This window comes from Oncorhynchus nerka, linkage group LG10 (genome assembly GCF_034236695.1).
Source record: "Oncorhynchus nerka isolate Pitt River linkage group LG10, Oner_Uvic_2.0, whole genome shotgun sequence".
Taxonomy (NCBI): domain Eukaryota; kingdom Metazoa; phylum Chordata; class Actinopteri; order Salmoniformes; family Salmonidae; genus Oncorhynchus; species Oncorhynchus nerka.
Window position 1 is genome coordinate 76,260,522 of NC_088405.1, and position 22,197 is coordinate 76,282,718.

Genomic DNA, 22,197 nt, shown 5'->3' on the forward strand with positions numbered 1-22,197 from the left:
GTCAGATTTGCCAAATGGAGGATGAGGGAGAGCTTTGTATGTGTCTCTGTGTGTGGATAAATGTGGTCTAGAGTTATGTTTTCCTCTGGTTGCACATACGACATGCTGGTAGAAATAAGGTAAAACCGATTTAAGTTTGCCTGCATTAAAGGCTCTGGCCACTAGGAGTGCCACTTCTGGATGAGCATTTACTTGTTTGCTTATGGCCTTATACAGCTCATTGAGTGCGGTTTTAGTGTCAGCATCGGTTTGTGGTGGTAAATAGACGGCTATATCTACCACACTTGGTAGATAGTGTGGTCTACAGTTTATCATGAGGTACTCTACCTCAGGCAAGCAATATCTCGAGACCTCTTTAATATTAGACATCGAGCACAAGCTGTTATTGACAAATAGACACACACCACCACCCCTAGTCTTACCAGACGTAGCTGTTCTGTCCTGCCGATGCATGGGAAAACCCAGAAAACTGTATATTATCCGTGTCGTCATTCAGCCACGATTCGGTGAAACATAAGCTATTACAGTTATTAATGTCCCATTGGCAGGATAGTCTCGAGCAGAGATCATCCAGTTTATTTTCCAGTGATTGCACGTTGGCCAATAGAACGGATGGTAGAAGCGGGTTACCAACTCGCCGACAAATTCTCACAAGGAACCCTGATCTTTTTCTTCATGCGAATGACGGGGATTTGGGCCTGGTCTCGAGGAAGCAGTATATCCTTCACGTCGGACTCATTAAAGAAGAAATCTTCGTCCAGTTCGAGGTGAGTAATTGCTGTTCTGATATCCAGAAGCTCTTATCGGTCATAAGAGATGGTAGGAGCAAAATTATGTTCCAAATAAGTTACAAACAATACATAGGAGCCCATAAAATGGCAGCCATCCCCTCCGGCGTCATTCTATGAATTCTAGCCTAGTGTATTGGGCCAATGTGGCTGAGTCTAGTCTAGTGTTTTGGGCCAACGTGGCCAAGCCTAGTGTATCGGGCCAAGATAAGGCATTACAAGCTGAGGTAATCGCTGGGGTGCTGAAAAAAAAGGTCTGTGTTAAAGGCCCAGTGCAGTCAAAAAAGTGATTTACCTGTATATATACACCTTTCCACAGGTTGTAATAATACTTTGAAATTGTGAAAATAATTATAAAGCCCTTTAAGTGTAAATGGTGTTTGATGGGATAGAGCTCTGAGGTGAATCACCAGGCGGTAATTTAGTTAATAGACAAATAAAAAAACACGCGTTGCCAACTCTTTAAACTGTCCAGGGATTTAACCCCAATACCTCCATGTATTATATACAGTTTAAGTCGGAAGTTTACGTAAACCTTAGCCAAATACATTTAAACTCAGTTTTTCACAATTCCTGACATTTAATCATAGTAAAAATTCCCTGTTTTAGGTCAGTTAGGATTACCACTTTGTTTTAAGAATGTGAAATGTCAGAATAATAGTAGATAGAATGACTTATTTCAGAATGACTTATTTCAACTGTCACGTTCTGACCATAGTGCTGTTATTTTATTCTTTATTTTAGTATGGTCAGGGCGTGAGTTGGGGTGGGCAGTCTGTTTGTTTTTCTATGTTGGTTTTTGTGTTCGGCCTAGTATGGTTCTCAATCAGAGACAGGTGTCATTAGTTGTCTCTGATTGAGAATCATACTTAGGTAGCCTGGGTTTCACTTTTGGTTGGTGGGTGTTTGTTTCCGTGTGAGTGTTTGGGCCACACGGTACTGTTTCGGTTTTGTAAATTCCCGTCATTGTTTTGATTCAGTGCTTTCTTTAATTAAAATCATCATGAACACTTACCACGCTGCGCTTTGGTCCGATCCTTACTCCTCCTCAGACGAAGAGGAGGAAATCCGTTACATTCACATTCCCAGTGGGTCATTAGTTTACATACACTCAATTAGTATTTGGTAGCATTGCCTTTAAATTGTTTAACTTGGGTCAAATGTTTCAGGTAGCCTTCCACAAGCTTCCCACAATAAGTTGGGTGAATTTTGGCCCATTCCTCCTGACAGAGCTGGTGTAACTGAGTCAGGTTTGTAGACGACCTTGCTTGCACATGCTTTTTCAGTTCTGCCCACAGAGTTTCTATAGGATTGAGGTCAGGGCTTTGTAATGACCACTCCAATACCTTAAATTTGTTGTCCTTAAGCCATTTTGACACAACTTTGGAAGTATGCTTGGGGTCATTGTCCATTGTCTTGAGATGTTGCTTCAATATATCCACATAATTTTCTTCCCTCATGATGCCATCTATTTTGTGAAGTGCACCAGTCTCTCCTGCAGCAAAGCACACCCACAATGTCGATATAGGACTTGTTTTACTGTGGATATAGATACTTTTGTACCTGTTCCCTCCAGCATCTTCACAAGGTCCTTTGCTGTTGTTCTGTGATTGATTTGCACTTTTCGCACCAAAGTACGTTCATCTCTAGGAGACAGAATGTGTCTCCTTCCAGAGCGGTGTGACGGCTGCGTGGTCCCATGGTGTTTACACTTGCATACTATTGTTTGTACAGATGAACGTGGTACCTTCAGGTGTTTGGAAATTGCTCCCAAGGATGAACCAGACTTGTGAAGGTCTACAATTTTTTTCCTGAGGTCTTTACTGATTACTTTTGATTTTCCCATGATGTCAAGCAAAGAGGCACTGAGTTTGAAGGTAGGCCTTGAAATACATCCACAGGTACACCTCCAATTGACTCAAATTATGTCTATTAGCCTATCAGAATCTTTTAAAGCCATGAAATTATTTTCTGGAATTTTCCAAGCTGTTCAAGGCACAGTCATCTTAGTGTATGTAAACTTCTGACCCACTGGAATTGTGATACATAAGTGAAATTATCTGTCTGTAAACAATTGTTGGAAAAATTACTTGTGTCATGCACAAAGTAGATGTCCTAACCGACTTGCCAAAACTATAGTTTGCCAACAAGAAATTTGTGGAGTGGTTGAAAAACAAGTTTCAATGACTCCAACCTAAGTGTATGTAAACTTACGACTTCAACTGTATCTGTGTATTGTTATGAACACACTGGCAAGAGTTATGGAGTGCACAAGCAATGCCCATGTTTAAACCCCATTGCTTGAGTTTATATTTCAAAATGTCATCACAATCAGAATTTCTTCCCATCTCTTGACCATAATATTTCACACAGAAACCAATTAAAACCCACAAAAGGATATTTTCCCTTTCTCGACACAACACAAAGATATTTATTTTAATTGCACTTGGTAAGGCTGGGGTGGAAATTACATTCCTAATTAGGATTAAGGAAGAGGTCAGTCTGCCTGGACTAGAATGCGAGGTATTTGCAGCGAGAAGAGCCAATGCCATCTGTGCAGAGAGCAGCTAATTCTGGCACCCATTTTTCGTGGTAGATTTTCGTGGTAGGAGCTTCGCTACGAGCATAGGATTGACTCTGTCCCCTGCCCCAAAAACGCTGTGTTGGGCTGAATTAGGCCCCTGGATCTCTTAAGCCCCCACCACGGTCTCGGAGAGCTCCCCAATTTATTTTGTCGTCTGAAATGTGTGGCATGTTTGCACTGGAGTGCCATGTCAGGGGCACCATCCCCTCTGCTTTATGCCTCGATTTGCCTTGACAGGAGGCGTTTACAGCATCTCACTGGGGCCAGTCTGGAGTTGAAAAATGAGCCACCAATTGATGTTATTAAGGGATGATGGCCAAGGCTTCCCCAGCTGCCTGTGAAATGGTAGGAGATGTAGTGCTGCTACACTTACCTGCAACCAATTAGAAAACTGTGGGGGCCCAGCCTGGCGTTGACAGCCACTATAAATAGCCGCAAGGCTTCTCAAACGCTAACCTATTCTTACTTACTGAGGAATAACTCACAGACCTGCTGCCTCCGATTATCCACTACATCATCACTAACATGCACTGACACTGGCTCATATTACAGAATTGACTCAAAAACGGGCTAAACACAACCCATAGCAGGGCAGCTTCACTTTATGCACAGCAGCATGTTGAACTGGCGCACCACTCATCTCCACTCTCACTTTCATACCCCCTTATAATGCTTCCTGTGTAAATATTGTGCCTGGATATAAATATTTGTATTAGCAGCTCCATGCTTAGATTATTTTACCTGTCATCAGATCACCCTCTCATAGTTTTATTGATGTACAAATTACCTCGACTAACCTGTACCCCCGCATATTGATTTGGTACCAGTACCCCCTGTATATAGCCTCGTTATTGTTATTTTATTGTGTTACTTTTTATAATATTTTCTTAACTCTTTCTTGAACTGCACTGTTGGTTAAGGGCTTGTAAGTAATCATTTCACGGTAAGGTCTACACTTGTTGTATTCAGCGTATGTGACAAATAAAGTTTGATTTGATTTTAATTTGATGTTATCAGGATTCCCTGAATTTCACGTTGCCCTTGGCAATGATTAGGTAGGTGCTTACTTAGACCGAATACGGAGAGATTACCTAAGAGGCAGTTATATAAACAGTATGCTTGCCATTTAATACCGGACAGGCAATAGCCTACATACTGGAAATGTAAGCCTGTGTTTTTGAGTTTAGCTCAGCAGAATAGTTTATGGAGAAAGTAACAATAAATGCTTGAAATTGTGAGGAGAGATGTCTAACTGTCAAGTCTATGTATACAGAGGGTCTGTTGAGTGAAGATACACTACCAAAAGTAATTAATATGGAGTTGGTCCCACCTTTGATGCTATAACAGCCTCCACTCTTCTGGGAAGGCTTTCCACTAGATGTTGGAACATTGCTGCCGGGAATTGCTTCCATTCAGCCACAAGCATTAGTGAAGTTGGGCACTGATGTTGCACGATTAGGTGTTCCAATTCATCCCAAAGATGTTCAATGGGATTGAGGTTAGGGGTCTGTACAGGCCAGTCAAGTTCTTCCACACCGATCTCGACAAACCATTTCTGTATGGACATTGCTTTGTGCAAAGGGGGCATTGTCATACTGAAACAGGAAAGGGCGCATGACTCGAATGTGGGTGGCAATATTCTCCTCAAAGACCATTCAGAAAATGTTTGCACTCAATTGAATAGCACATTTTAGAGCACTTGACACATCTTATTCTAAAGTTAAGCAAGATTAGATCCCGTCCAAAGCTGGCAGAGCGAAAGTTCCATCCACCACTCCGTGGACCAGTCTTGTGAGTTAGTAAATACTCCGCTGGAGGACAAAGTGAGAGCGGACCAGATGCAGACGTTAATGCTGAAACAAAGTGACAGCTTCCAAGGCATTCAGTGACACCGTCACCCCCACTACCCCCTTCACTCTCTCAGTGGTTCTAGTCAGGCCTAGTCTTTGACCTGTGTAGATCAAGAGGGCTCCATCCCTGCCATAAAGGGACAGGGGGCTGCCCTGGAATAGCAGGCATCACAGAGTGGGGCCTATTGCAGCCACACAAATGAAGAATAAATGAATACACAAAGAGCCCTTCCCGGTAACACTGAACTGTGTCAGAGTCGACGTGGAAAAGATGGAATGCAAATGAGCTCTCTCCAGATACACAGCCACAACTTCTAATCAGGTACCATTAGACACATACACAGTGCAGTTTCTCAGCAGTAGGTCTCTTACACAAGCATTTCGCTACACTCGCATTAACATCTGCTAACCATGTGTATGTGACAAATACATTTGATTTGATTTGATATCGTTTGATTTCGCATGATATTTGACATACAATTGAAGTTTGCTGCTCTCTTGCACTGTCACTACACTCAGCCCTCCTCTCTAAGATCAAGCCTGGTGACATTTGCTCGGCAGCTGAAGGAGTATCTGAGGCATTTTCTTTGAGGCTTGCGTTATCTTTGTTTGAACTGCACTATATTTAGTCACACTGGAATGGGGGAAGACTACAAAGCTCCTCCTGTACATTTCCAAACTTGAATTTGATTGCCTATACGCATTTTCAGCAGATCTGTCATCCTTTCACAACAGTTGACAATCATCCAGAGACTGTTTCAATCATCATATAGATGCAGCCAATGTGACGGAATTCCAAGCTCTGGTATCCACTAGCAACACCGGCCTTCTGGATACAAAATGACTTTCTGCCGGTGCCATCTGTAGCCTGTTCAGCTATTATGCAATTATATGATAAGAGAGAGAAAAACAGCAACGGCAAGGCAAGTCTAGCATCAAACTGTGATTCGGGATAATAAGGCACAAAGATATGAGAATCTTAGGGCACTATCACAGCATATTGTGCTATCACAGCATATCACTGCAATAGTCAAATTGTTTTAGTTGCCTAGGGTTACTTATTTGATTGCCGCCTACTCAGATGCTGTTACTGCTCCTTGGGTTTCATATCTGTGACTGTCTGTGACAGCAGACAAACCTTTCATTTCAGAATATCTGGTCAGAGCTCAAGCTTGGTGGATGAACAGATGGATTCAGTGTTTTATTGAAACCAGAGGTTATTAGTGTCATTCAATAAGAACAGAAGTGGCACTTTTCGATAGGCCAAAGAAAAGAGATGAAAATTCAACGTAAGACTTCTGGTATGGTAATAGTGGGCCCACAGTGGTAATCTTCAGTGCTTATGTAAAGAGGCTTCAGTGTGCCCTCGCCACTATGTATCCCCCCATCCCATAATGTTAAACTGTGGGTGGAAGGGTAAAAATAGGGGTGAGGGGGACAAGAAAGTTGACCAGACAAGTCAGCTGGCGAGAGTGACCGCCACTGCCGGATGACCACAGCTGTGACCACACAACCTGCGGTCACTTGGTCTGCGAGCTTAGCCCTAAAACCAGTCCCTCCTATTGTTGTTGTTAGAGGTTGTTATTTTCACAGAGGACTTGAGGTCAGTTCAGCCACTTTCTCCCCAGCTCACACAAACAGGTGGGTCACCACCAGAGCTTCTGGTTACTGGTGGGGTAAGGGAAGAAAGTCTAGGAATTTGGATGTTTAGGTACAGAAACTGTGGAAACTGGAGCATGATTTGTTTGGAATCAGTGCAAAATCTTTTCTTAGCAAGGAGCTTATGCTGTATGGAATGTAAATGTCAATTTATTAATTCATTAGTCTGGCTTTGCATCCAGATAGAGATTAGCAACTAAGCTAAGTGAGAATTGGCATCGCCCAGGGGTAAAATGTAAAAAAAAAAAGTTTTTGAAAACTATCCTGTCTGACAGTCTTGTGAAAGCATTAGGATTTTCTGGGATAAACGTAACTCAAACCACAATCTGGTTTAGCATGCACATTTCATGAGGGGCCTGCCAGTTCATTTCTTGTAGCACCGACCAAAGAAAACTCTGTGTTCAAGTATGTGGTGACAAAAACTGTAACCTAGTTTTGCTTGCAAAGATAAATATTTACTCTCTTTGAAGGAATTCCAAGTGTTCACATAGACTCCCTCAGCTACAAGTAAAACACCCTCCAGGCCAAGATACTGTGGAGGTACAGGAGGGCAGTTACCCGGGTGGTTGAATTGGAGAATGTGTGACCCACTACACACCATGGCCGACATGCAGCATTGCAGAGCCTTTTAGGGCAGCGGAGGGAGAAGAGTTCTTAAGTCTTGCGGAGTGTTATACTGGACTGTATATGTCTTAGCACTGGGATAGAGCCTAGTTTAACACAATCCACATACGGAGTGGAAGTTGCAGCGCACAAAAACACATCCCATCCAATTGCCGTCGCTGACTGAGGAGGATAATGCATTGTTCCGTGGGCACCACTTGCTCAGCGGACAAACAGCCCTCCTCTTGGGGGAATTAAATCAATGCAGCAGTTCAAAAAATAACAAGGAATATTATCTGCTTCATGCGCTGCTGAATGAACGGGATGTGCTCAATGTTCACTGACGAGACGTGTCAAAGCAGATTCTGCCCATTTTCCAAGTCCCATGTGATCGCTAATCACGTGTGTGTTCCAAAGGGGTGTAGCCTCACATGAACAAAGCTTCGAAAAACAGCAACTAGCAGATAATTTGCAAAACGAGGTACTTTGATGTCTGGGTTTTTTAAAGGGACGTGGGTGTATCTCGCAGAGGTGCTAGGCAGAATTGTTACTTTGGGGATTTCACTGGGAAGCTTAATGAACCCCTCCATTTATGACGTCACACTCCTCTATAACTTTCTTTTACTAGCAGAAGGGGAAATCTTGTTGATTTTTCCAATAGTAACACCACAGAAAGCTAGGAGCCAATTCACATGCAGGCATCCATTCTCTCTTCCTTCAATTACCATCGCTCCATGTCATCTGTGTATAATTCTAAACGAAGCCAAGGGATAGCTTTTGTCTCCAGTCCCTCATCTATTGTTTTATTCAGCATCGCAAAGCCTGGGGTTTTATCAGGGCATTACACTAAGATTACCAAGAAGAACCAGCCGTCCCTCTTGAGAAGGGCGAGGGAGATTAAAATACTTCCATGCAGATTGCCAGATCGCACACAGCTGTGCTCTGCCAGGAAGACGAGAAAGAGAGAAGGAAAGACAGGGTAATGTAGGTCAAGGAGCACCTGCATGGTTTGAGGGCTTAAACTACACACACAGGCACACACATACCGCAAATACCTGGCCATCTACTGTATATGAAGACAGTGGGAAACACTACAGCAGCCTCTCAGACGCAGGTGTTAGGGGATGCATCATGGCACTGGGAAGCGGTCAAGACCTTAGAATCTTTCTCAGGGGAGGGCAGAGAGAGAGAGAGAACAGACAGGATGACAGAGGGGTCATAGGTCATAATGAGGCAGACAGGGGAAGGGAAGAGAGACAGGAGACACCTGTCCCACAGTGCACAGTCATCACTTCCTTATTGCCGCTTAGTCCTCAAACACTTTCCTGGCCACTTCCGCCTCTCCGCTAATGCCCCCATCAGGAAAGCTCCATCTGTTGCCGTGCAAATGCTCAGGAGGATATAATTGTTAAGAGGATGTATGTTCAACCAAGGTCCCGGCCTGCTGGATCTGCTCCATTTCTTGTTTTGTTCATCTAGCCTCACCTGCCAACCCTGGGAAATGATTAAGAATTCAGCCATCCTGCTTGCATACAAGACTGTGCGTAAATGACCAAACATCGGGACCTGTCAGGGACAGTATATTTTCACACTATTATTTAGTGTGTTGTTTAAAAAGCTGCCTTCTGCACTCACCAAGAGAGTTTTGACTTTAATATTGCGGTCTGGATGTAGGGACTTTAAAGTTATTCATTTTGACTAGGGATTTTGCACCCTTTTTCCTGGACAGCTGCTTCTAAGGTAAACCTCACAACCTTTTATCGGAGTATCAAGCTCACTTAAGCACCAAACCTGCACCTAATACTGTCTTGAGTTACCAAGGAAGATGGAACAGGGGCTTGCCTAAGCTAGTCCATTAGCTGGTCAAAACAAAAAGAAAGCTGTTTGGTGAAATCAAAGACAAAATACTATTGTGCAAAGTGATATATTTAGGTAAGCTTTTGTGGCTTTGTTTGAATGAGCACACAATCAACAGGTTTGTTTTATTTTATCATGCTGTACCATGAGATACTTGGCCTATATAATTCTCTCATTAACATACACTCCTACATACATGCATAATTGAACTCTGAGGGGGGAAGAAATGTCTGCAGTTGTGCAAATACGATTGCATATAGCTAGAAATATATAGGAAAGTGGTGATTGATATTCATCTTTATTCTGCACCAATTCTACTATAGAATTGATTTTCTCAGTTGAGAATCTCTCCCTCTGTGACTATTCCAATCAAGGAGTTGACATTTCAAAAATACATTTTGCCACATAACCATGGCTGCAAGGGCTTGTCAGAGGAATTAGCGAGTTACCAAACAAGCAAATGCGTTTTTTCTACGTGGAGCTATTCTATTATTTTCGCCAAAACACTTTCAACTTTTCCCTCAATATTGTGGAATATGTGAATGACATGCAGGCTTTGACAAAACTATTTGATGTTTCAGTTTACAAATACAGTAGCTAATTTGACAGCTAATTGTGCAATGCTGGTGCCTACAATTTGTATATTTCCGTCTTTTAATTAGTGCATTTAATCAGTGAAGTATTGTTAGAGAATATTGTTTCATACTGCATTTATGCCATGTCACTTTTAATGCTTTATATATATATAGAAACTATAGAAACGTCCTCTCACTATCGACTGTGTTTATTTTCAGCAAACTTAACATGTGTAAATATTTGTATGAACATAACAAGATTCAACAACTGAGACATAAACTGAACAAGTTCCACAGACATGTGACTAACAGAAATGAAATAATGTGTCCTTAAACAAAGGGGGGGTCAAAATAACAGTCAGTATCTGGTGCGGCCACCAGCTGCATTAAGTACTGCAGTGCATTTCCTCCTCATGGACTGCACCAGATTTGCCGGTTCTTGCTGTGAGATGTTACCCCACTCTTCCACCAAGGCACCTGCAAGTTCCTGGACATTTCTGGGGGGAATGGCCCTAGCCCTCACCCTCTGATCCAACAGGTCCCAGACGTGTCAATGGAATTGAGATCCGGGCTCGTCGCTGGCCATGGCAGAACACTGACATTCCTGTCTTGCAGGAAATCACGCACAGAATGAGCAGTATGGCTGGTGGCATTGTCATGCTGGAGGGTCATGTCAGGATGAGCTGACAGGAAGGGTACCACTTGAGGTAGGATGTCTTCCCTGTAACGCACAGCTTTGAGATTGCCTGCAATGACAACAAGCTCAGTCTGATGATACTGTGACACACCGCCCCAGGCCATGACCGACCATCCACCTGCAAATTGATCTCGCTCCAGAGAACAGGCCTCGGTGTAACACTCATTCCTTCGATGATAAACGCAAATCCGACCATCACCCCTGGTGAGACAAAACCGCAACTCGTCAGTGAAGAGCACTTTTTGCCAGTCCTGTTTGGTCCAGCGACGGTGGTGGGTTTGTGCCCATAGGCGATGTTGTTGCTGGTGATGTCTGGTGAGGACCTGCCTTACAACAGGCCTACAAGCCCTCAGTCCAGCCTCTCAGCCTATTGTGGACAGTCTGAGCACTGATTGAGGGATTGTGCATTCCTGGTGTAACTCGGGCAGTTGTTGTTGACATCCTGTATCTGTCCCGCAGGTGTGATGGTCAGATGTACCGATCATGTGCAGGTGTTGTTACACGTGGTCTGCCACTGCAAGGACGATCAGCTGTCCACCCTGTCTCCCTGTAACACTGTCTTAGGCATCTCACAATATGGACATGGCAATTTATTGCCCTGGCCACATCTGCAGTCCTCATGCCTCCTTGCAGCATGCATAAGGTATGTTCACGCAGATGAGCAGGGACCCTGGGCATCTTTCTTTTGGTGATTTTCAGAGTCAGTAGAAATGCCTCTTTAGTGTCCTAAGTTTTCATAACTGTGACCTTAATTGCCTACCGTCTGTAAGCTGTTAGTGTCTTAATGACCATTCCACAGGTGCATGTTCATTGAACAAGCATGGGAAACAGTGTTTAAACCCTTTACAGTGAAGATCTGTGAAGTTATTTGGATTTTTACTAATTATCTTTGAAAGACAGGGTCCTGAAAAAGGGACATTTATTTTTTTCCTGAGTTTGTATAGTGTCAAGAAAAAGTATGTGAACCATTTGGAAATACCTGGATTTCTGCATAAATTGGTCAAAAATGTGATTTGATCTTCATCTAGGTCACAACAACAGACAAACACAGTCTGCTTAAACTAATAACACACAAACAATTATACGTTCACAATGCAGGGTGGAGAAAGTATGTGAACCCTTGGATTTAATAACTGGTTGACCCTCCTTTGGCAGCAATAACCTCAACCAAGCGTTTTCTGTAGTTGCGGCTCAGACCTGCACAAATGTCAGGAGGAATTTTGGACCATTCCTCTTTACAAAACTGTTTCAGTTCAGCAATATTCTTGGGATGTCTGGTGTGAAGTTCTCTCTTGAGGTCATGCCACAGCATCTCAATCGGGTTGAGGTCAGGACTCTGACTGGGCCACTCCAGAAGGCGTATTTTCTTCTGTTGAAGCCATTCTGTGTTTCTTCTGTGTTTTGGGTCGTTCTCCTGTTGCGTCACCCAACTTCGGTTGAGCTTAAATTGGCGGTCAGATAGCCTAACATTCTCGATAAACTTGGGAATTAATTTTTCCGTAGATGATAGCAAGCTGTTCAGGCCCTGAGGCAGCAAAGCAGCCCCAAACCATGATGCTCCCTCCACCATACTTTACAGTTGAGATGAGGTTTTGATGTTGGTGTGCTGTGCCTTTTTCTCCACACAATGTTGTGTGTTCCTTCCAAACAACTAAACTGTAGTTTCATCTGCCCACAGAATATTTTGCCAGTAGCGCTGTGGAACATCAAGGTGCACTTTTGCGAACTTCAGACATGCATCAGTTTTCTTTTGGACAGCAGTGGCTTCTTCCGTGGTGTCCTCTCATGAACACCATTCTTGTTTAGTGTTTTACGTATCGTAGACAGAGATGTTAGCATGTTCCAGAGATTTCTATAAGTCTTTAGCTGACACTAGGATTCTTATTAACCTCATTGAGCATTCTGAACCGTGCTCTTGCAGTCATCTTTGTTGGACGGCTACTCCTAGGGAGAGTAGTGCTGAACTTTCTACATTTATAGACAATTTGTCTTACAGTGGACTGATGAACATCAAGGCTTTTAGAGATACTTTTGTAACCCTTTCCAGCTTTATGCAAGTCAACAATTCTTAATCTTCTGAGATATCTTTTGATCGAGGCATGGTTCACATCAGGCAATGCTTCTTGTGAATAGCAAACTCAAATTTGTGTTTTTATAGGGCACGGCAGCTCTAACCAACATCTCCAGCCTCGTCTCATTGATTGGATTCCAGGTTATTTTTATTTATTTAAAATTTTACTAGGCAAGTCAGTTAAGAACAAATTCTTATTTTCAATGACGGCCTAGGAACAGTGGGTTAACTGCCTGTTCAGGAGCAGAACGACAGATTTGTACCTTGTCAGCTCGGGGATTCGAACTTGCAACCTTTCAGTTACTAGTCCAACGCTCTAACCACTAGGCTACCCTGCCGCCTGACTTCTGACTCCAATTAGCTTTTGGAGAAGTCATTAGCCTAGGGGTTCACATGCTTTTTCCAACCTAGTGTGAATGTTTAAATGATGTATTCAATATAGACAAGAAAAATACAATAATTTGTGTGTTATTAAGTTTAAGCACACTATGTGTGTCTATTGTTGTGACTGATGAAGATCAGATCAAATTTGATGACCAATTTATGCAGAAATCCAGGTAATTCCAAAGGGTTCACATAGTTTTTCTTGCCACTGTATATACATATATAAATGTAGAACTTTTTACTCTCAGGGCCTAACTTGTGTTGTCTTTGTTTAACTAGAACTGTATGAAATGGATCACATCTCGAGAGACAAAACCCAAAATATTGCTATTAAAGATTCATAGCAATTAACATTAGCAATGGGGGAACATTAAAGCTTTGAAGGCCTACACTAAAGAGTTACTTATAGTCCCTCCTTTCCATCACTCCCACTCCTGAACTTTACATTTCAATTAAATGTTTCATCTTATATTAAGTTAAGCGGGTGAATATTTGCCTTTTTCAGCCCATGGGACAATGTATAGCCTGTTGTTTAAACTGATGACATAAGGTAAACAAGCTGTGGTCTAGTAACGATCTCAGAGACCTTAGGGTAAGCAGCTTACCCAGTCTGCTTTAGAGGGCGACCCCAACAGCTCCCACACCCATGCGTGCTTTGGATAGTTAGCAGGGAACTGGGATGTGACTGACATTGACTTAGCAGGACCAGGGTGAGGGGGACAGGAAATACACCTACTAATGCCTGGGTGTGAGGAGGGTTTCCTGGGGAAAGGTCTACCAAAGGATCTGTAACCTTATGCTTTCAGACAGACTTGTCTCTTCAGGTCGCAGACTCGCCTTATTGTGTGAAAGAACTGTGTGGTGTCTTGCTAATTCATTGTGTCAGCAGAGGCCCGGTGAACTCAGCCGGTAAAAGGCTCTAAATGTGCTCCTGTCTTTTTAATGGACAGGGGCACTTAGGCCTCTTTCTTTAGACAGGGATGGGGAGCTGGGACGCAATGGGGCGCCAAGCCGGGTTACTGGATCAGTAAGGTTCCTGGAGGTAACCACTTAATGAAAACGCCCACAGAGTTGGAGTTGGTTATTGGTTTCAGTCAGGTGAAGTAGCCACTGGCCTCAGTCAAAGTGCGTCACCAGGAGAAACAATCTAATAGAGTGGAACTGTAAAGTTAGGGGTTGGCAGTGGGGAGTGGCACACAATGCAGGAAATAAAAAGGGATAGTTCACACAGATTACACATTGGTTTCCTTACCCTGTAAGCAGTCTATGGACAAGGTATGACAGAAATCAATTATTAGGTTTAGTTTCTCTAGCACTGTTTTGTGGCACAAGTCCCATTCAAGTCATGGTACCGATATTAGCATATTTGGTGCATCATGTCCAAATCATCCGAAAGCATCTAAAATTGATAGTAAAAGCTCCACAAAGTCACTTACAAATGATTTGAATACGATGTGTGAAAAATGCTAATATCGGTACCATGTCCTGAATGGAATTTGGAAACAGTGCCAGGGAAACTAAACCAAAGCATGGATTGCTGGCATACCTTGTCCATAGACTGCTTACTAGGGCCGGGACAATACCAGTATCGCGATACTCGTTAGTATCGTGGCAAGGAAATAAAACACAAAGCAGATTGAACTTTTTTTTTTAAAACAGCCCTAATGTTGAAAACAAGCATTATGTTGTCATCCAGAGTCACATGTATTTATTTTCCAAGCTATAGCACACAATATTATTCATATAGGAGGTTTTTAACAGACCAAAGAGTAAGGTCTGCTTCATGTTTGCATTTTTTTCCATGGAAAAATATAGCGATACTGGTATCGTCCCGGCCCTACAGGTTAAGGAAACCAATATGTCCATTTGTAATTTGGGTTAACTATCCCTAGTAGGACATTCATTCACACTGACATGCAGTTCACTCGAAGTAACTGACCAAGCCTCTGTGACCCTGACCAGCAGCTACTTGAGCCTAAGCATCATCTGAGTCTCAGGGAGACTATTCATGGTTGTGTGACTGGGTTGGTATGCATGTGTGGAGGAATGGCCTGTCGGGATGATTCAGCAGTACCCACTCCCATGGCCCATTACTGCCACATGGGCACTCGCGTCAGGCCCAGAGAGAGAGAGAGAGAGAGAGAGAGATGGGCCGGGCAGGCTGCTAGGCTGCCACTGGCATGGGAGAGCTCGCGCCGAGAAGGGCATGCGCCTCCCTGCACAATTACTCACAGTGCGTAGAAACTGTGCCCCCCCTTAAGTCCACGTCGGTTCGCCCCGCCAGACTAAAAATGGAAGGTAACAGATCCAGGCCATGGTACACAGGGAAGAATGAAGAATGCGTCTGGGTGGGGTGGTAGACTGGGAGCGAGGGGATTGATGTTCATTTAGTTTCTGGAATTTTGGATGAGCTAACTGGTTAGAAACAACCTTAATGGGGGCGTAACAGCGAGCTCACCAACCATAGCCCGGCAAACAGGCACAGCTCACACGTAGTTTGTGAGATCATCAGTGTGATGGCAAAGTTCGTGTGACTGTGAGACTTATGTTTCTTCCTCCTCTTTCCTGTTTTGCAGGTTACTTCAACGTGTTGGCAGTGATTCTGAAAACAACGAATGATGCGCCATGGGCCAACGAGTTTGAATGTAAGAGCCAATAGAGATGTCGTAATGAATACACCGATGTGCTTGACTTTGACTTGACACTAAAGAACCAGAACCACCAAACAACATCAATCCTTTGGTTCTTCATTTTGAAAGCCTTGCATCTAATTTCCTCTCTTCTCGTCTGGTAGCTATCGAATTGTCCTGTTTGATAGAGTCCATCTCCACAAACGACCCCAGAATCGAATGGAAGAAAATTAAGGATGGGGAGCCCAGTTATGTCTACTTTGAGAAGAAGATCTCAGGTAACAGACTCAACTGAGTGCTTTGTCAATGTCATCTTCACTAATATCAATATCAAAGTGACAAAAAAAATATCTGATCATCTTACAGAAACAAATAATTCCTGCTTTACAAACAGCAGCTCTGACTAATAAGGGAATGACATTCTGTTCTATACTCATTAATTATGTCTGTGTTAAATCAGCGGGAACTTAAAGTGTGTTTTTTTTTCTCCTGCAGGAGATTTGGAGGGCAGAGCAAGGATCAGAGAGCCTGCAACATTAGTGATAACCAATGCTACAAGATCAGACTCAGCCAGTTATCGTTGCGAAGTCACCGCCCCAATTGACCAGAAAACCTTTGATGAGATTTTGATCAACCTTGTCATAAGAGGTAGGTATATCAGCCGCTTCAACTCACATCTACTCAACACACCACTAGCTTTTTGCACCATAATCACAGTACTAGTTGTATTACCAAAGTAAACTGTGGTATAATATTGAAGCCAGAACAAATTTAAGACTTTACACCAACACAAAGATACATCACCCTGTGGCTATGACTGAAATGGCATGTTTGGGGAAGGAAGAATTGCCACTACCTAGCTGAAATTGCATGTTTTCCAAGTCATTTGCGATGCAGTTCTTTAATGCATCTCATAATTTCACTGCCAAAATATTTGCTCTTAAGTCTTAAACCTTGTTGCTTTTGGAAGTTATGCTTCATAACATACAAAACACAATGAACACTCATTGTCCCGACAAACAGCCTCAGGGGTTACTACTTTCAATGCTGTAAGCTGAAACTTTTTTGTAGGTCAGGCCAACTCTTTGGCACACGTATGAGGATGCGTTGTGACTGGCCTGTCCCTGCCGCAAAGGCGTGTTCTGGGCTATATAGGGAAACCTCTGAAACTGCATCCCCGCTAAATAGCATCGCTAAAGATGGAAAGTGCCGTGTGTTTAGTTGACAGGGTTTGGCACGGGGCAAAAGACGCGTACCCATTCTCAGAGGTCATTCATTGGCCTAGTAACTATAACCAAATGTGTATCATGGGTTGTGCTAATTTGACACGTTCAGATGCTGAATGTTACCATTGCTGAATATGTGTTTGTGTCCACAGTGAAGCCAGTGGTGCCGAAATGTGCTGTCCCCAAATCGGTGCCTGTGGGGAAGGCGGCGGAGCTCCGCTGCGTGGAGGATGAAGGTTTCCCCAAGTCTCAATACCAGTGGTTCCGCAACAAGGAGGAGATCCCCGATGACCCCAAGACCAGCCCCAAGTTCTTCAACTCCTCCTACATGCTCAACGCCGAAACTGGAACCCTCGTAAGTGTGTGTTTTTGTGTGAGGACTGGGAGGGAAGGGGACTCTAGGGCAGGGCAGGGCTGTTGGGGTAGGTGTGGATATTTTGGGGAAACAGTTGATGGTGCACAGGGGATTGAGGCATGAGGGGAATTTGCAGTCCTCGTTGGCACATTCCTGAACTCCCTCTCCCCTGCTCAGCCAGACACAGTCAATGGCTCGCCCCCAGGCTCTCCACTCAACCTTCACACTAGCCTCTAAAGGTTGGCCTGGCTGTCACTGACATACTTCCAGGGAGTCACACCCTATTACATGCTACACCGGCCCCTTTTACTTGAAGACCACCAGTTTACGCTGCCAAATCTGCGTTTCGTATCCAACTAACCAAAAGCCAACTAACTATCAACAGGACTAGAATTAGAGGACAAGACATCATTAGCCTGGGTTCAAATGTGATGGGAGACAGCATACGAAAACTGAAGGGATATCTGTTGAACATCAAAGCTCATCACAACTCATTTTGGTGACAGTTCCACCTAATCCCAATTGGACCTCGTTATAAACTGGCACTTTACCACATGCAGTAAAATATATTGGCACACTTGCAGGATTGACTATTTCTTCGAAAATAAGTTGACATTTGAAAAACTGTATGTTTTTACATGTGCATTTGTTTGATTTACAACTGCATAGGACCAAAACAACTAATAATTTAAACTAAAGTCCAAAAATAGCATGGACAACATTTTTCTAAATTCTAATTAATTTGGTTGGAGGCAATGATTTGCATTTACTGTGTAATTTCTCAACTGTGGTGAGTTTGCAGGTGCCTACAGGTTAAACATAGCCAGTCAACCAGTTTTTAAAAGAAAAAACTGAACATTCTGAACACTGCACTGCATTGTAAAGTGCCACGGGTGCCAATATATTTTACAGCTTCTGTACATACACCAGAACAAAAGGACACCGGTTATACTGTTGTTGGGTTTTCCTCTTCAGAAATTCAGTGCTGTCAGAAAGGACGACTCAGGAGAGTACTTCTGCCGAGCAAAGAACGACGCGGGTCACTCAGAATGTGGACCGCAGACGATGGAAGTCTGTAAGTCTGTTTGACAGCTGACACCGTTGTATACAAGTTACACAACACACTAGGGTTGGGCGGTATCTAGATTTTCATACCGTTTCTGTACCATACTGGGGCATACGGTATTAATGAATTTGCACACACAGGGGGTGACATAAATAAAAACAAGCACAAAACAATTTAGTCAACAGGGATCTTGATCCAGGAGGGGATTGAATGTCTCTGCTGTAACCAAGAAGCTTGATCTTGACATCTAGCCACTAGCAAGTTAGCAAACCAAATGCATAGCTGGAGCCCTGAGCTGGATATAATTTATTTGACACATCTTAGATTTCATATAGTTATACTTAACTTAGTTATAAACAATGGGTTAAAAACAGTATTGAAAATCAGTCGGTATTTCTAAATACCCCAGTATACAGTATATCGCCCAAACCTACATGTTGAAGCATGTTATTCCAGTAGTCCAGTATTTCCTTCATAAAGAGCCAGTTGAAGATACCTCAACATAAATTCTTCATTCTTCCTGTTGTTTCTCCCCAGATAACATCAATATTGCCGGGATCATCCTGGGAGTGCTGGTGGTGGTGGTGGTGCTATTGTGTATAACAGTGGGCATCTGCTGTGCGTACAAGCGAGGCTACTTCGTCAGCCAGAAACAGACAGGAAACAAGTGAGTGAGACTTCCTCTTGAGCGGCGCGGCAATGGGTCATGGCTCATTGAGGTTTAACATTTGCCGATTTAGACCTTATGAACAGCCTTGACTTCACAACTTGACCTGGTCAACTCACAGCATATGGTTTTATAACATGCATGGAACAATTCTTACTAGAAATGTGTTTTTGCAAAAACATAAATGTCTTCTGATCATGTCTCCATTGTGTCTGACAGTTACAAAGCCCCAGCGAAAGGAGACGGAGTGGACTACGTCAGGACAGAGGACGAGGTGCGTAAAGAAAAAAACAAAATATTTGAAACAAGGCAGTCCAACTTTTTCTTACTTGCTCTTCCCTTTTTATTCTAGGGCGACTTCCGACACAAATCTTCATTTGTCATCTGAAGACGAAGGGCATGGAAGGGAAAGGTGTGATACTTTGGACTGAACTCACTAAGTGTGTGAGATGACCAGTGAGCTGCCACAGTATGTGCCTTGAGCTCTCTGCACGTCTGAAACAATTCAAGTTTGCCAAAGGTGACAAGTTTTCACAAATCTATATAGAACTATTAACCATCGTTACAGACACATAAGTATTGAAACCCGCTTGTTGACCTTTTTATCACCAAACAACTTATTTTTGCTAAATTATGGAGATTTTTACGTTAAAGTTATAGCATGTTTCAATACGGTTAACACCATCTGCTGGGGAAAAGCATTTATGTAAGATGTTCTGCCAGGAGGGGAAAAACATCTAGCTAAGTTCTGAAGAAAATCTAACATGACATATTTCTACTTTAAACATGTGCTTCAAACCTTTGTCATTTATATAACTTTTTTTTTTCTATCAGCAAAATTTGTCAGACTATTTTTGATGGAATATATTTTGAAATGCCTATAGATAAAGGTTTACTTTTTTAAATATTTGTAAAATACTAGCATACTTTTTTATTTGGTTGTGGGAAAAATAAATTTCAACCACTCAGAATTCAGCTGTAAAATTTCACCTTTCCTACCCTCCTCCCCCACCAAATCACAAAATGACTTGTTTTACCATAAAGGTTTGGTTCTAGAACAGTCTTACATATTTTATTTACTGTTGGGATTTCCATGTTAATATTAAAAGTCAAATGTTTGTAGATAGTGTCTTGAACAGTAAAAGGCTTCAATGAGTACCAGCCAAAAGCTGGGAAATACTGTATACAATCAGTGCTGCATATCCTTGATTTTAAGTGTCCTTCTATGCTTGAGTTTATCTTGTATATATTGAATATATTGTCCAGTTTTTTGTTGTTGCTGTATGTCAGGAATACATTGAGTATTTGTAATACAGGGTTTATGTTGGCTAATAATTGTATATAGATAACTGTTTGTGTGTGTGTGTGTCCAAGGAGGCAATATGAAACTCTTCCCATGGTTTGAAAAATACATTGTCATGGTAGAGACGATCTGCCTAATGTTTGCACATAGGACATTTTACACTGAACAATCTTCTCTACACCAGGCAAAAAAACATAGAATTTCAAATTCAAGTAAATGACCCAAGACGTTGTATTTGACATTTTCCCAAATGAATTTATATCCAAGAGTTACAAAACATTACAAGATAGAGTAATTGCTAGGTGAAACCAATTAATGCAGATGCAAAACATTTTTTTACTTTGATAAAGCTCATTCCTCTTAAGTGCCTTCTGACATTACAACAGTAGATCAGCTTTATGCCATCTAACACATTTTAACATTTTATTTTAAAAAGGTATTTCTCAATCACAATACTGCAAAATGCACAAAAACCTGAATTGCATGTTTAATACTCTACGAACGGCGTTTGAGAGGAATGATGACATTAACAAGAATAATGGAACATTTTCCCACCCAAATCATTTTTACATATCTGCTTTGTTCTGTAAATAGATTATTTTCTTTTAGCATTGTTTTAAAGGATTACACTTTTTTTCCCATTGGAGTAGAAATAGAGATTTATTATGCAATAGTGCCTAAATAGTGAGAATTCTTTTTGGTAGAGTAAAGACAAATAAGAAAATATACACAAAGTTTGTTAGCGGATTAAATAGATGGAGAAACACTAAAGCATGCCGCCTACATTTACCATAAAGGCCAGAAAACACTGGCAACTTCCAAGGCATTGAAAATAAGATATTTTTATAATTAAACAGCCCTCTTCAAAACCGGCAATATGTAGTTTTAAATACACAGTGAAAGAAATTACAATACATGTTCTATGGTTGGGGCTAGCTAAGCCAAATACTGACTGCCAATCACGCTTTTCCTCCAATCCAGGGTTGATGAGGTTCCAGCTATCCAGTATTGATAATCTGCCTCTAATTTCTCCAATACTTGAGGTTGGCGTTGAAATCATGTGAAGGTTCAAGCGGTTCAAGTGTTCACACATTTTTTTGATTGGTTCAGAAAAATCATGTTCTCAAACTAATGTAACGCCCATCTCGGGCCTGGTACAAATCCTCTGATAATTCTTGAACCGTATGTTAATGATTAATAAAACTCACTTCTAATATTTCTGACATGGGTGCTGGATTTTCATTTACAAAAATAAAGAAAATATCAATACAATTTTACATGGGACATCAAGTATAGACAGAAGAGAACATGAAGAAATAGCTACTGATGTATTTGTCTCGTTCTTTTTTGATTGAGTGGGGACTGCACGTTCCATTGCCTTGGCACTGGAGTTCTGAAAACACAAGAAATGAATTAGGTAAAACATTCCGACCATTATATGGTTTAAAGCTTACTTTGATCAAAACAATAAGTAATTACTGCTGATCAGGTGAGATCAATTGAAGGACACGTCCTTCTTCTCCAGTCTTTGACCCTATGAAGAAGAAAGAACTAGTCAGACCAAACATCATCAGTGTCATCTTGTGGTGAAATTGCATCTGTCTAAAAGGTCAAAATGTTGCATACCTGTTCTCCGGTCACTGAAGATGGCGCTAACGCCTTCCCCGAATGTAACTTCATTTATATTACCTGAGTAACATGTAATAGGGATATTATGTTGGGCAATTAGATTTTTGATATTTAATGTAAAGCATAAGGTTAGTAGTTTGGTTAAAGGGCAATTCCGCCACATCTTCAGCACCAAACCAGTGTCTACATACTTTTGTATATGTAGTGTATGTGGATTCGGCTATTTCAGCCACACCCGTTGCTATCAGGTGTA

General features: G+C 42.1%; 2 protein-coding genes across 2 annotated transcripts in view; one reads left to right on the forward strand and one right to left on the reverse strand.

Moving 5' to 3' along the window:
* The window catches only part of LOC115136008 (junctional adhesion molecule 3B-like), a 43,738-nt gene extending 23,083 nt beyond the window's left edge, over window positions 1-20,655 (forward strand). Inside the window, exons 2-9 of the mRNA XM_029671327.2 lie at window positions 15,645-15,713; window positions 15,863-15,976; window positions 16,194-16,346; window positions 17,077-17,279; window positions 18,255-18,354; window positions 18,883-19,012; window positions 19,232-19,286; window positions 19,365-20,655. Coding sequence (XP_029527187.1) covers window positions 15,645-15,713; window positions 15,863-15,976; window positions 16,194-16,346; window positions 17,077-17,279; window positions 18,255-18,354; window positions 18,883-19,012; window positions 19,232-19,286; window positions 19,365-19,400 — 860 coding nt within the window. The 3' untranslated portion in view covers window positions 19,401-20,655. The remainder of the gene's footprint in view (window positions 1-15,644; window positions 15,714-15,862; window positions 15,977-16,193; window positions 16,347-17,076; window positions 17,280-18,254; window positions 18,355-18,882; window positions 19,013-19,231; window positions 19,287-19,364) is intronic.
* ncapd3 (non-SMC condensin II complex, subunit D3) overlaps window positions 20,545-22,197 on the reverse strand; it is a 35,590-nt gene continuing 33,937 nt past the window's right edge. Inside the window, exons 33-35 of the mRNA XM_029671326.2 lie at window positions 21,942-22,004; window positions 21,795-21,849; window positions 20,545-21,708 (exon numbers count right to left, since the gene is read on the reverse strand). Of these exons, the coding sequence (XP_029527186.2) occupies window positions 21,636-21,708; window positions 21,795-21,849; window positions 21,942-22,004 (191 nt within the window). The 3' untranslated portion in view covers window positions 20,545-21,635. The remainder of the gene's footprint in view (window positions 21,709-21,794; window positions 21,850-21,941; window positions 22,005-22,197) is intronic.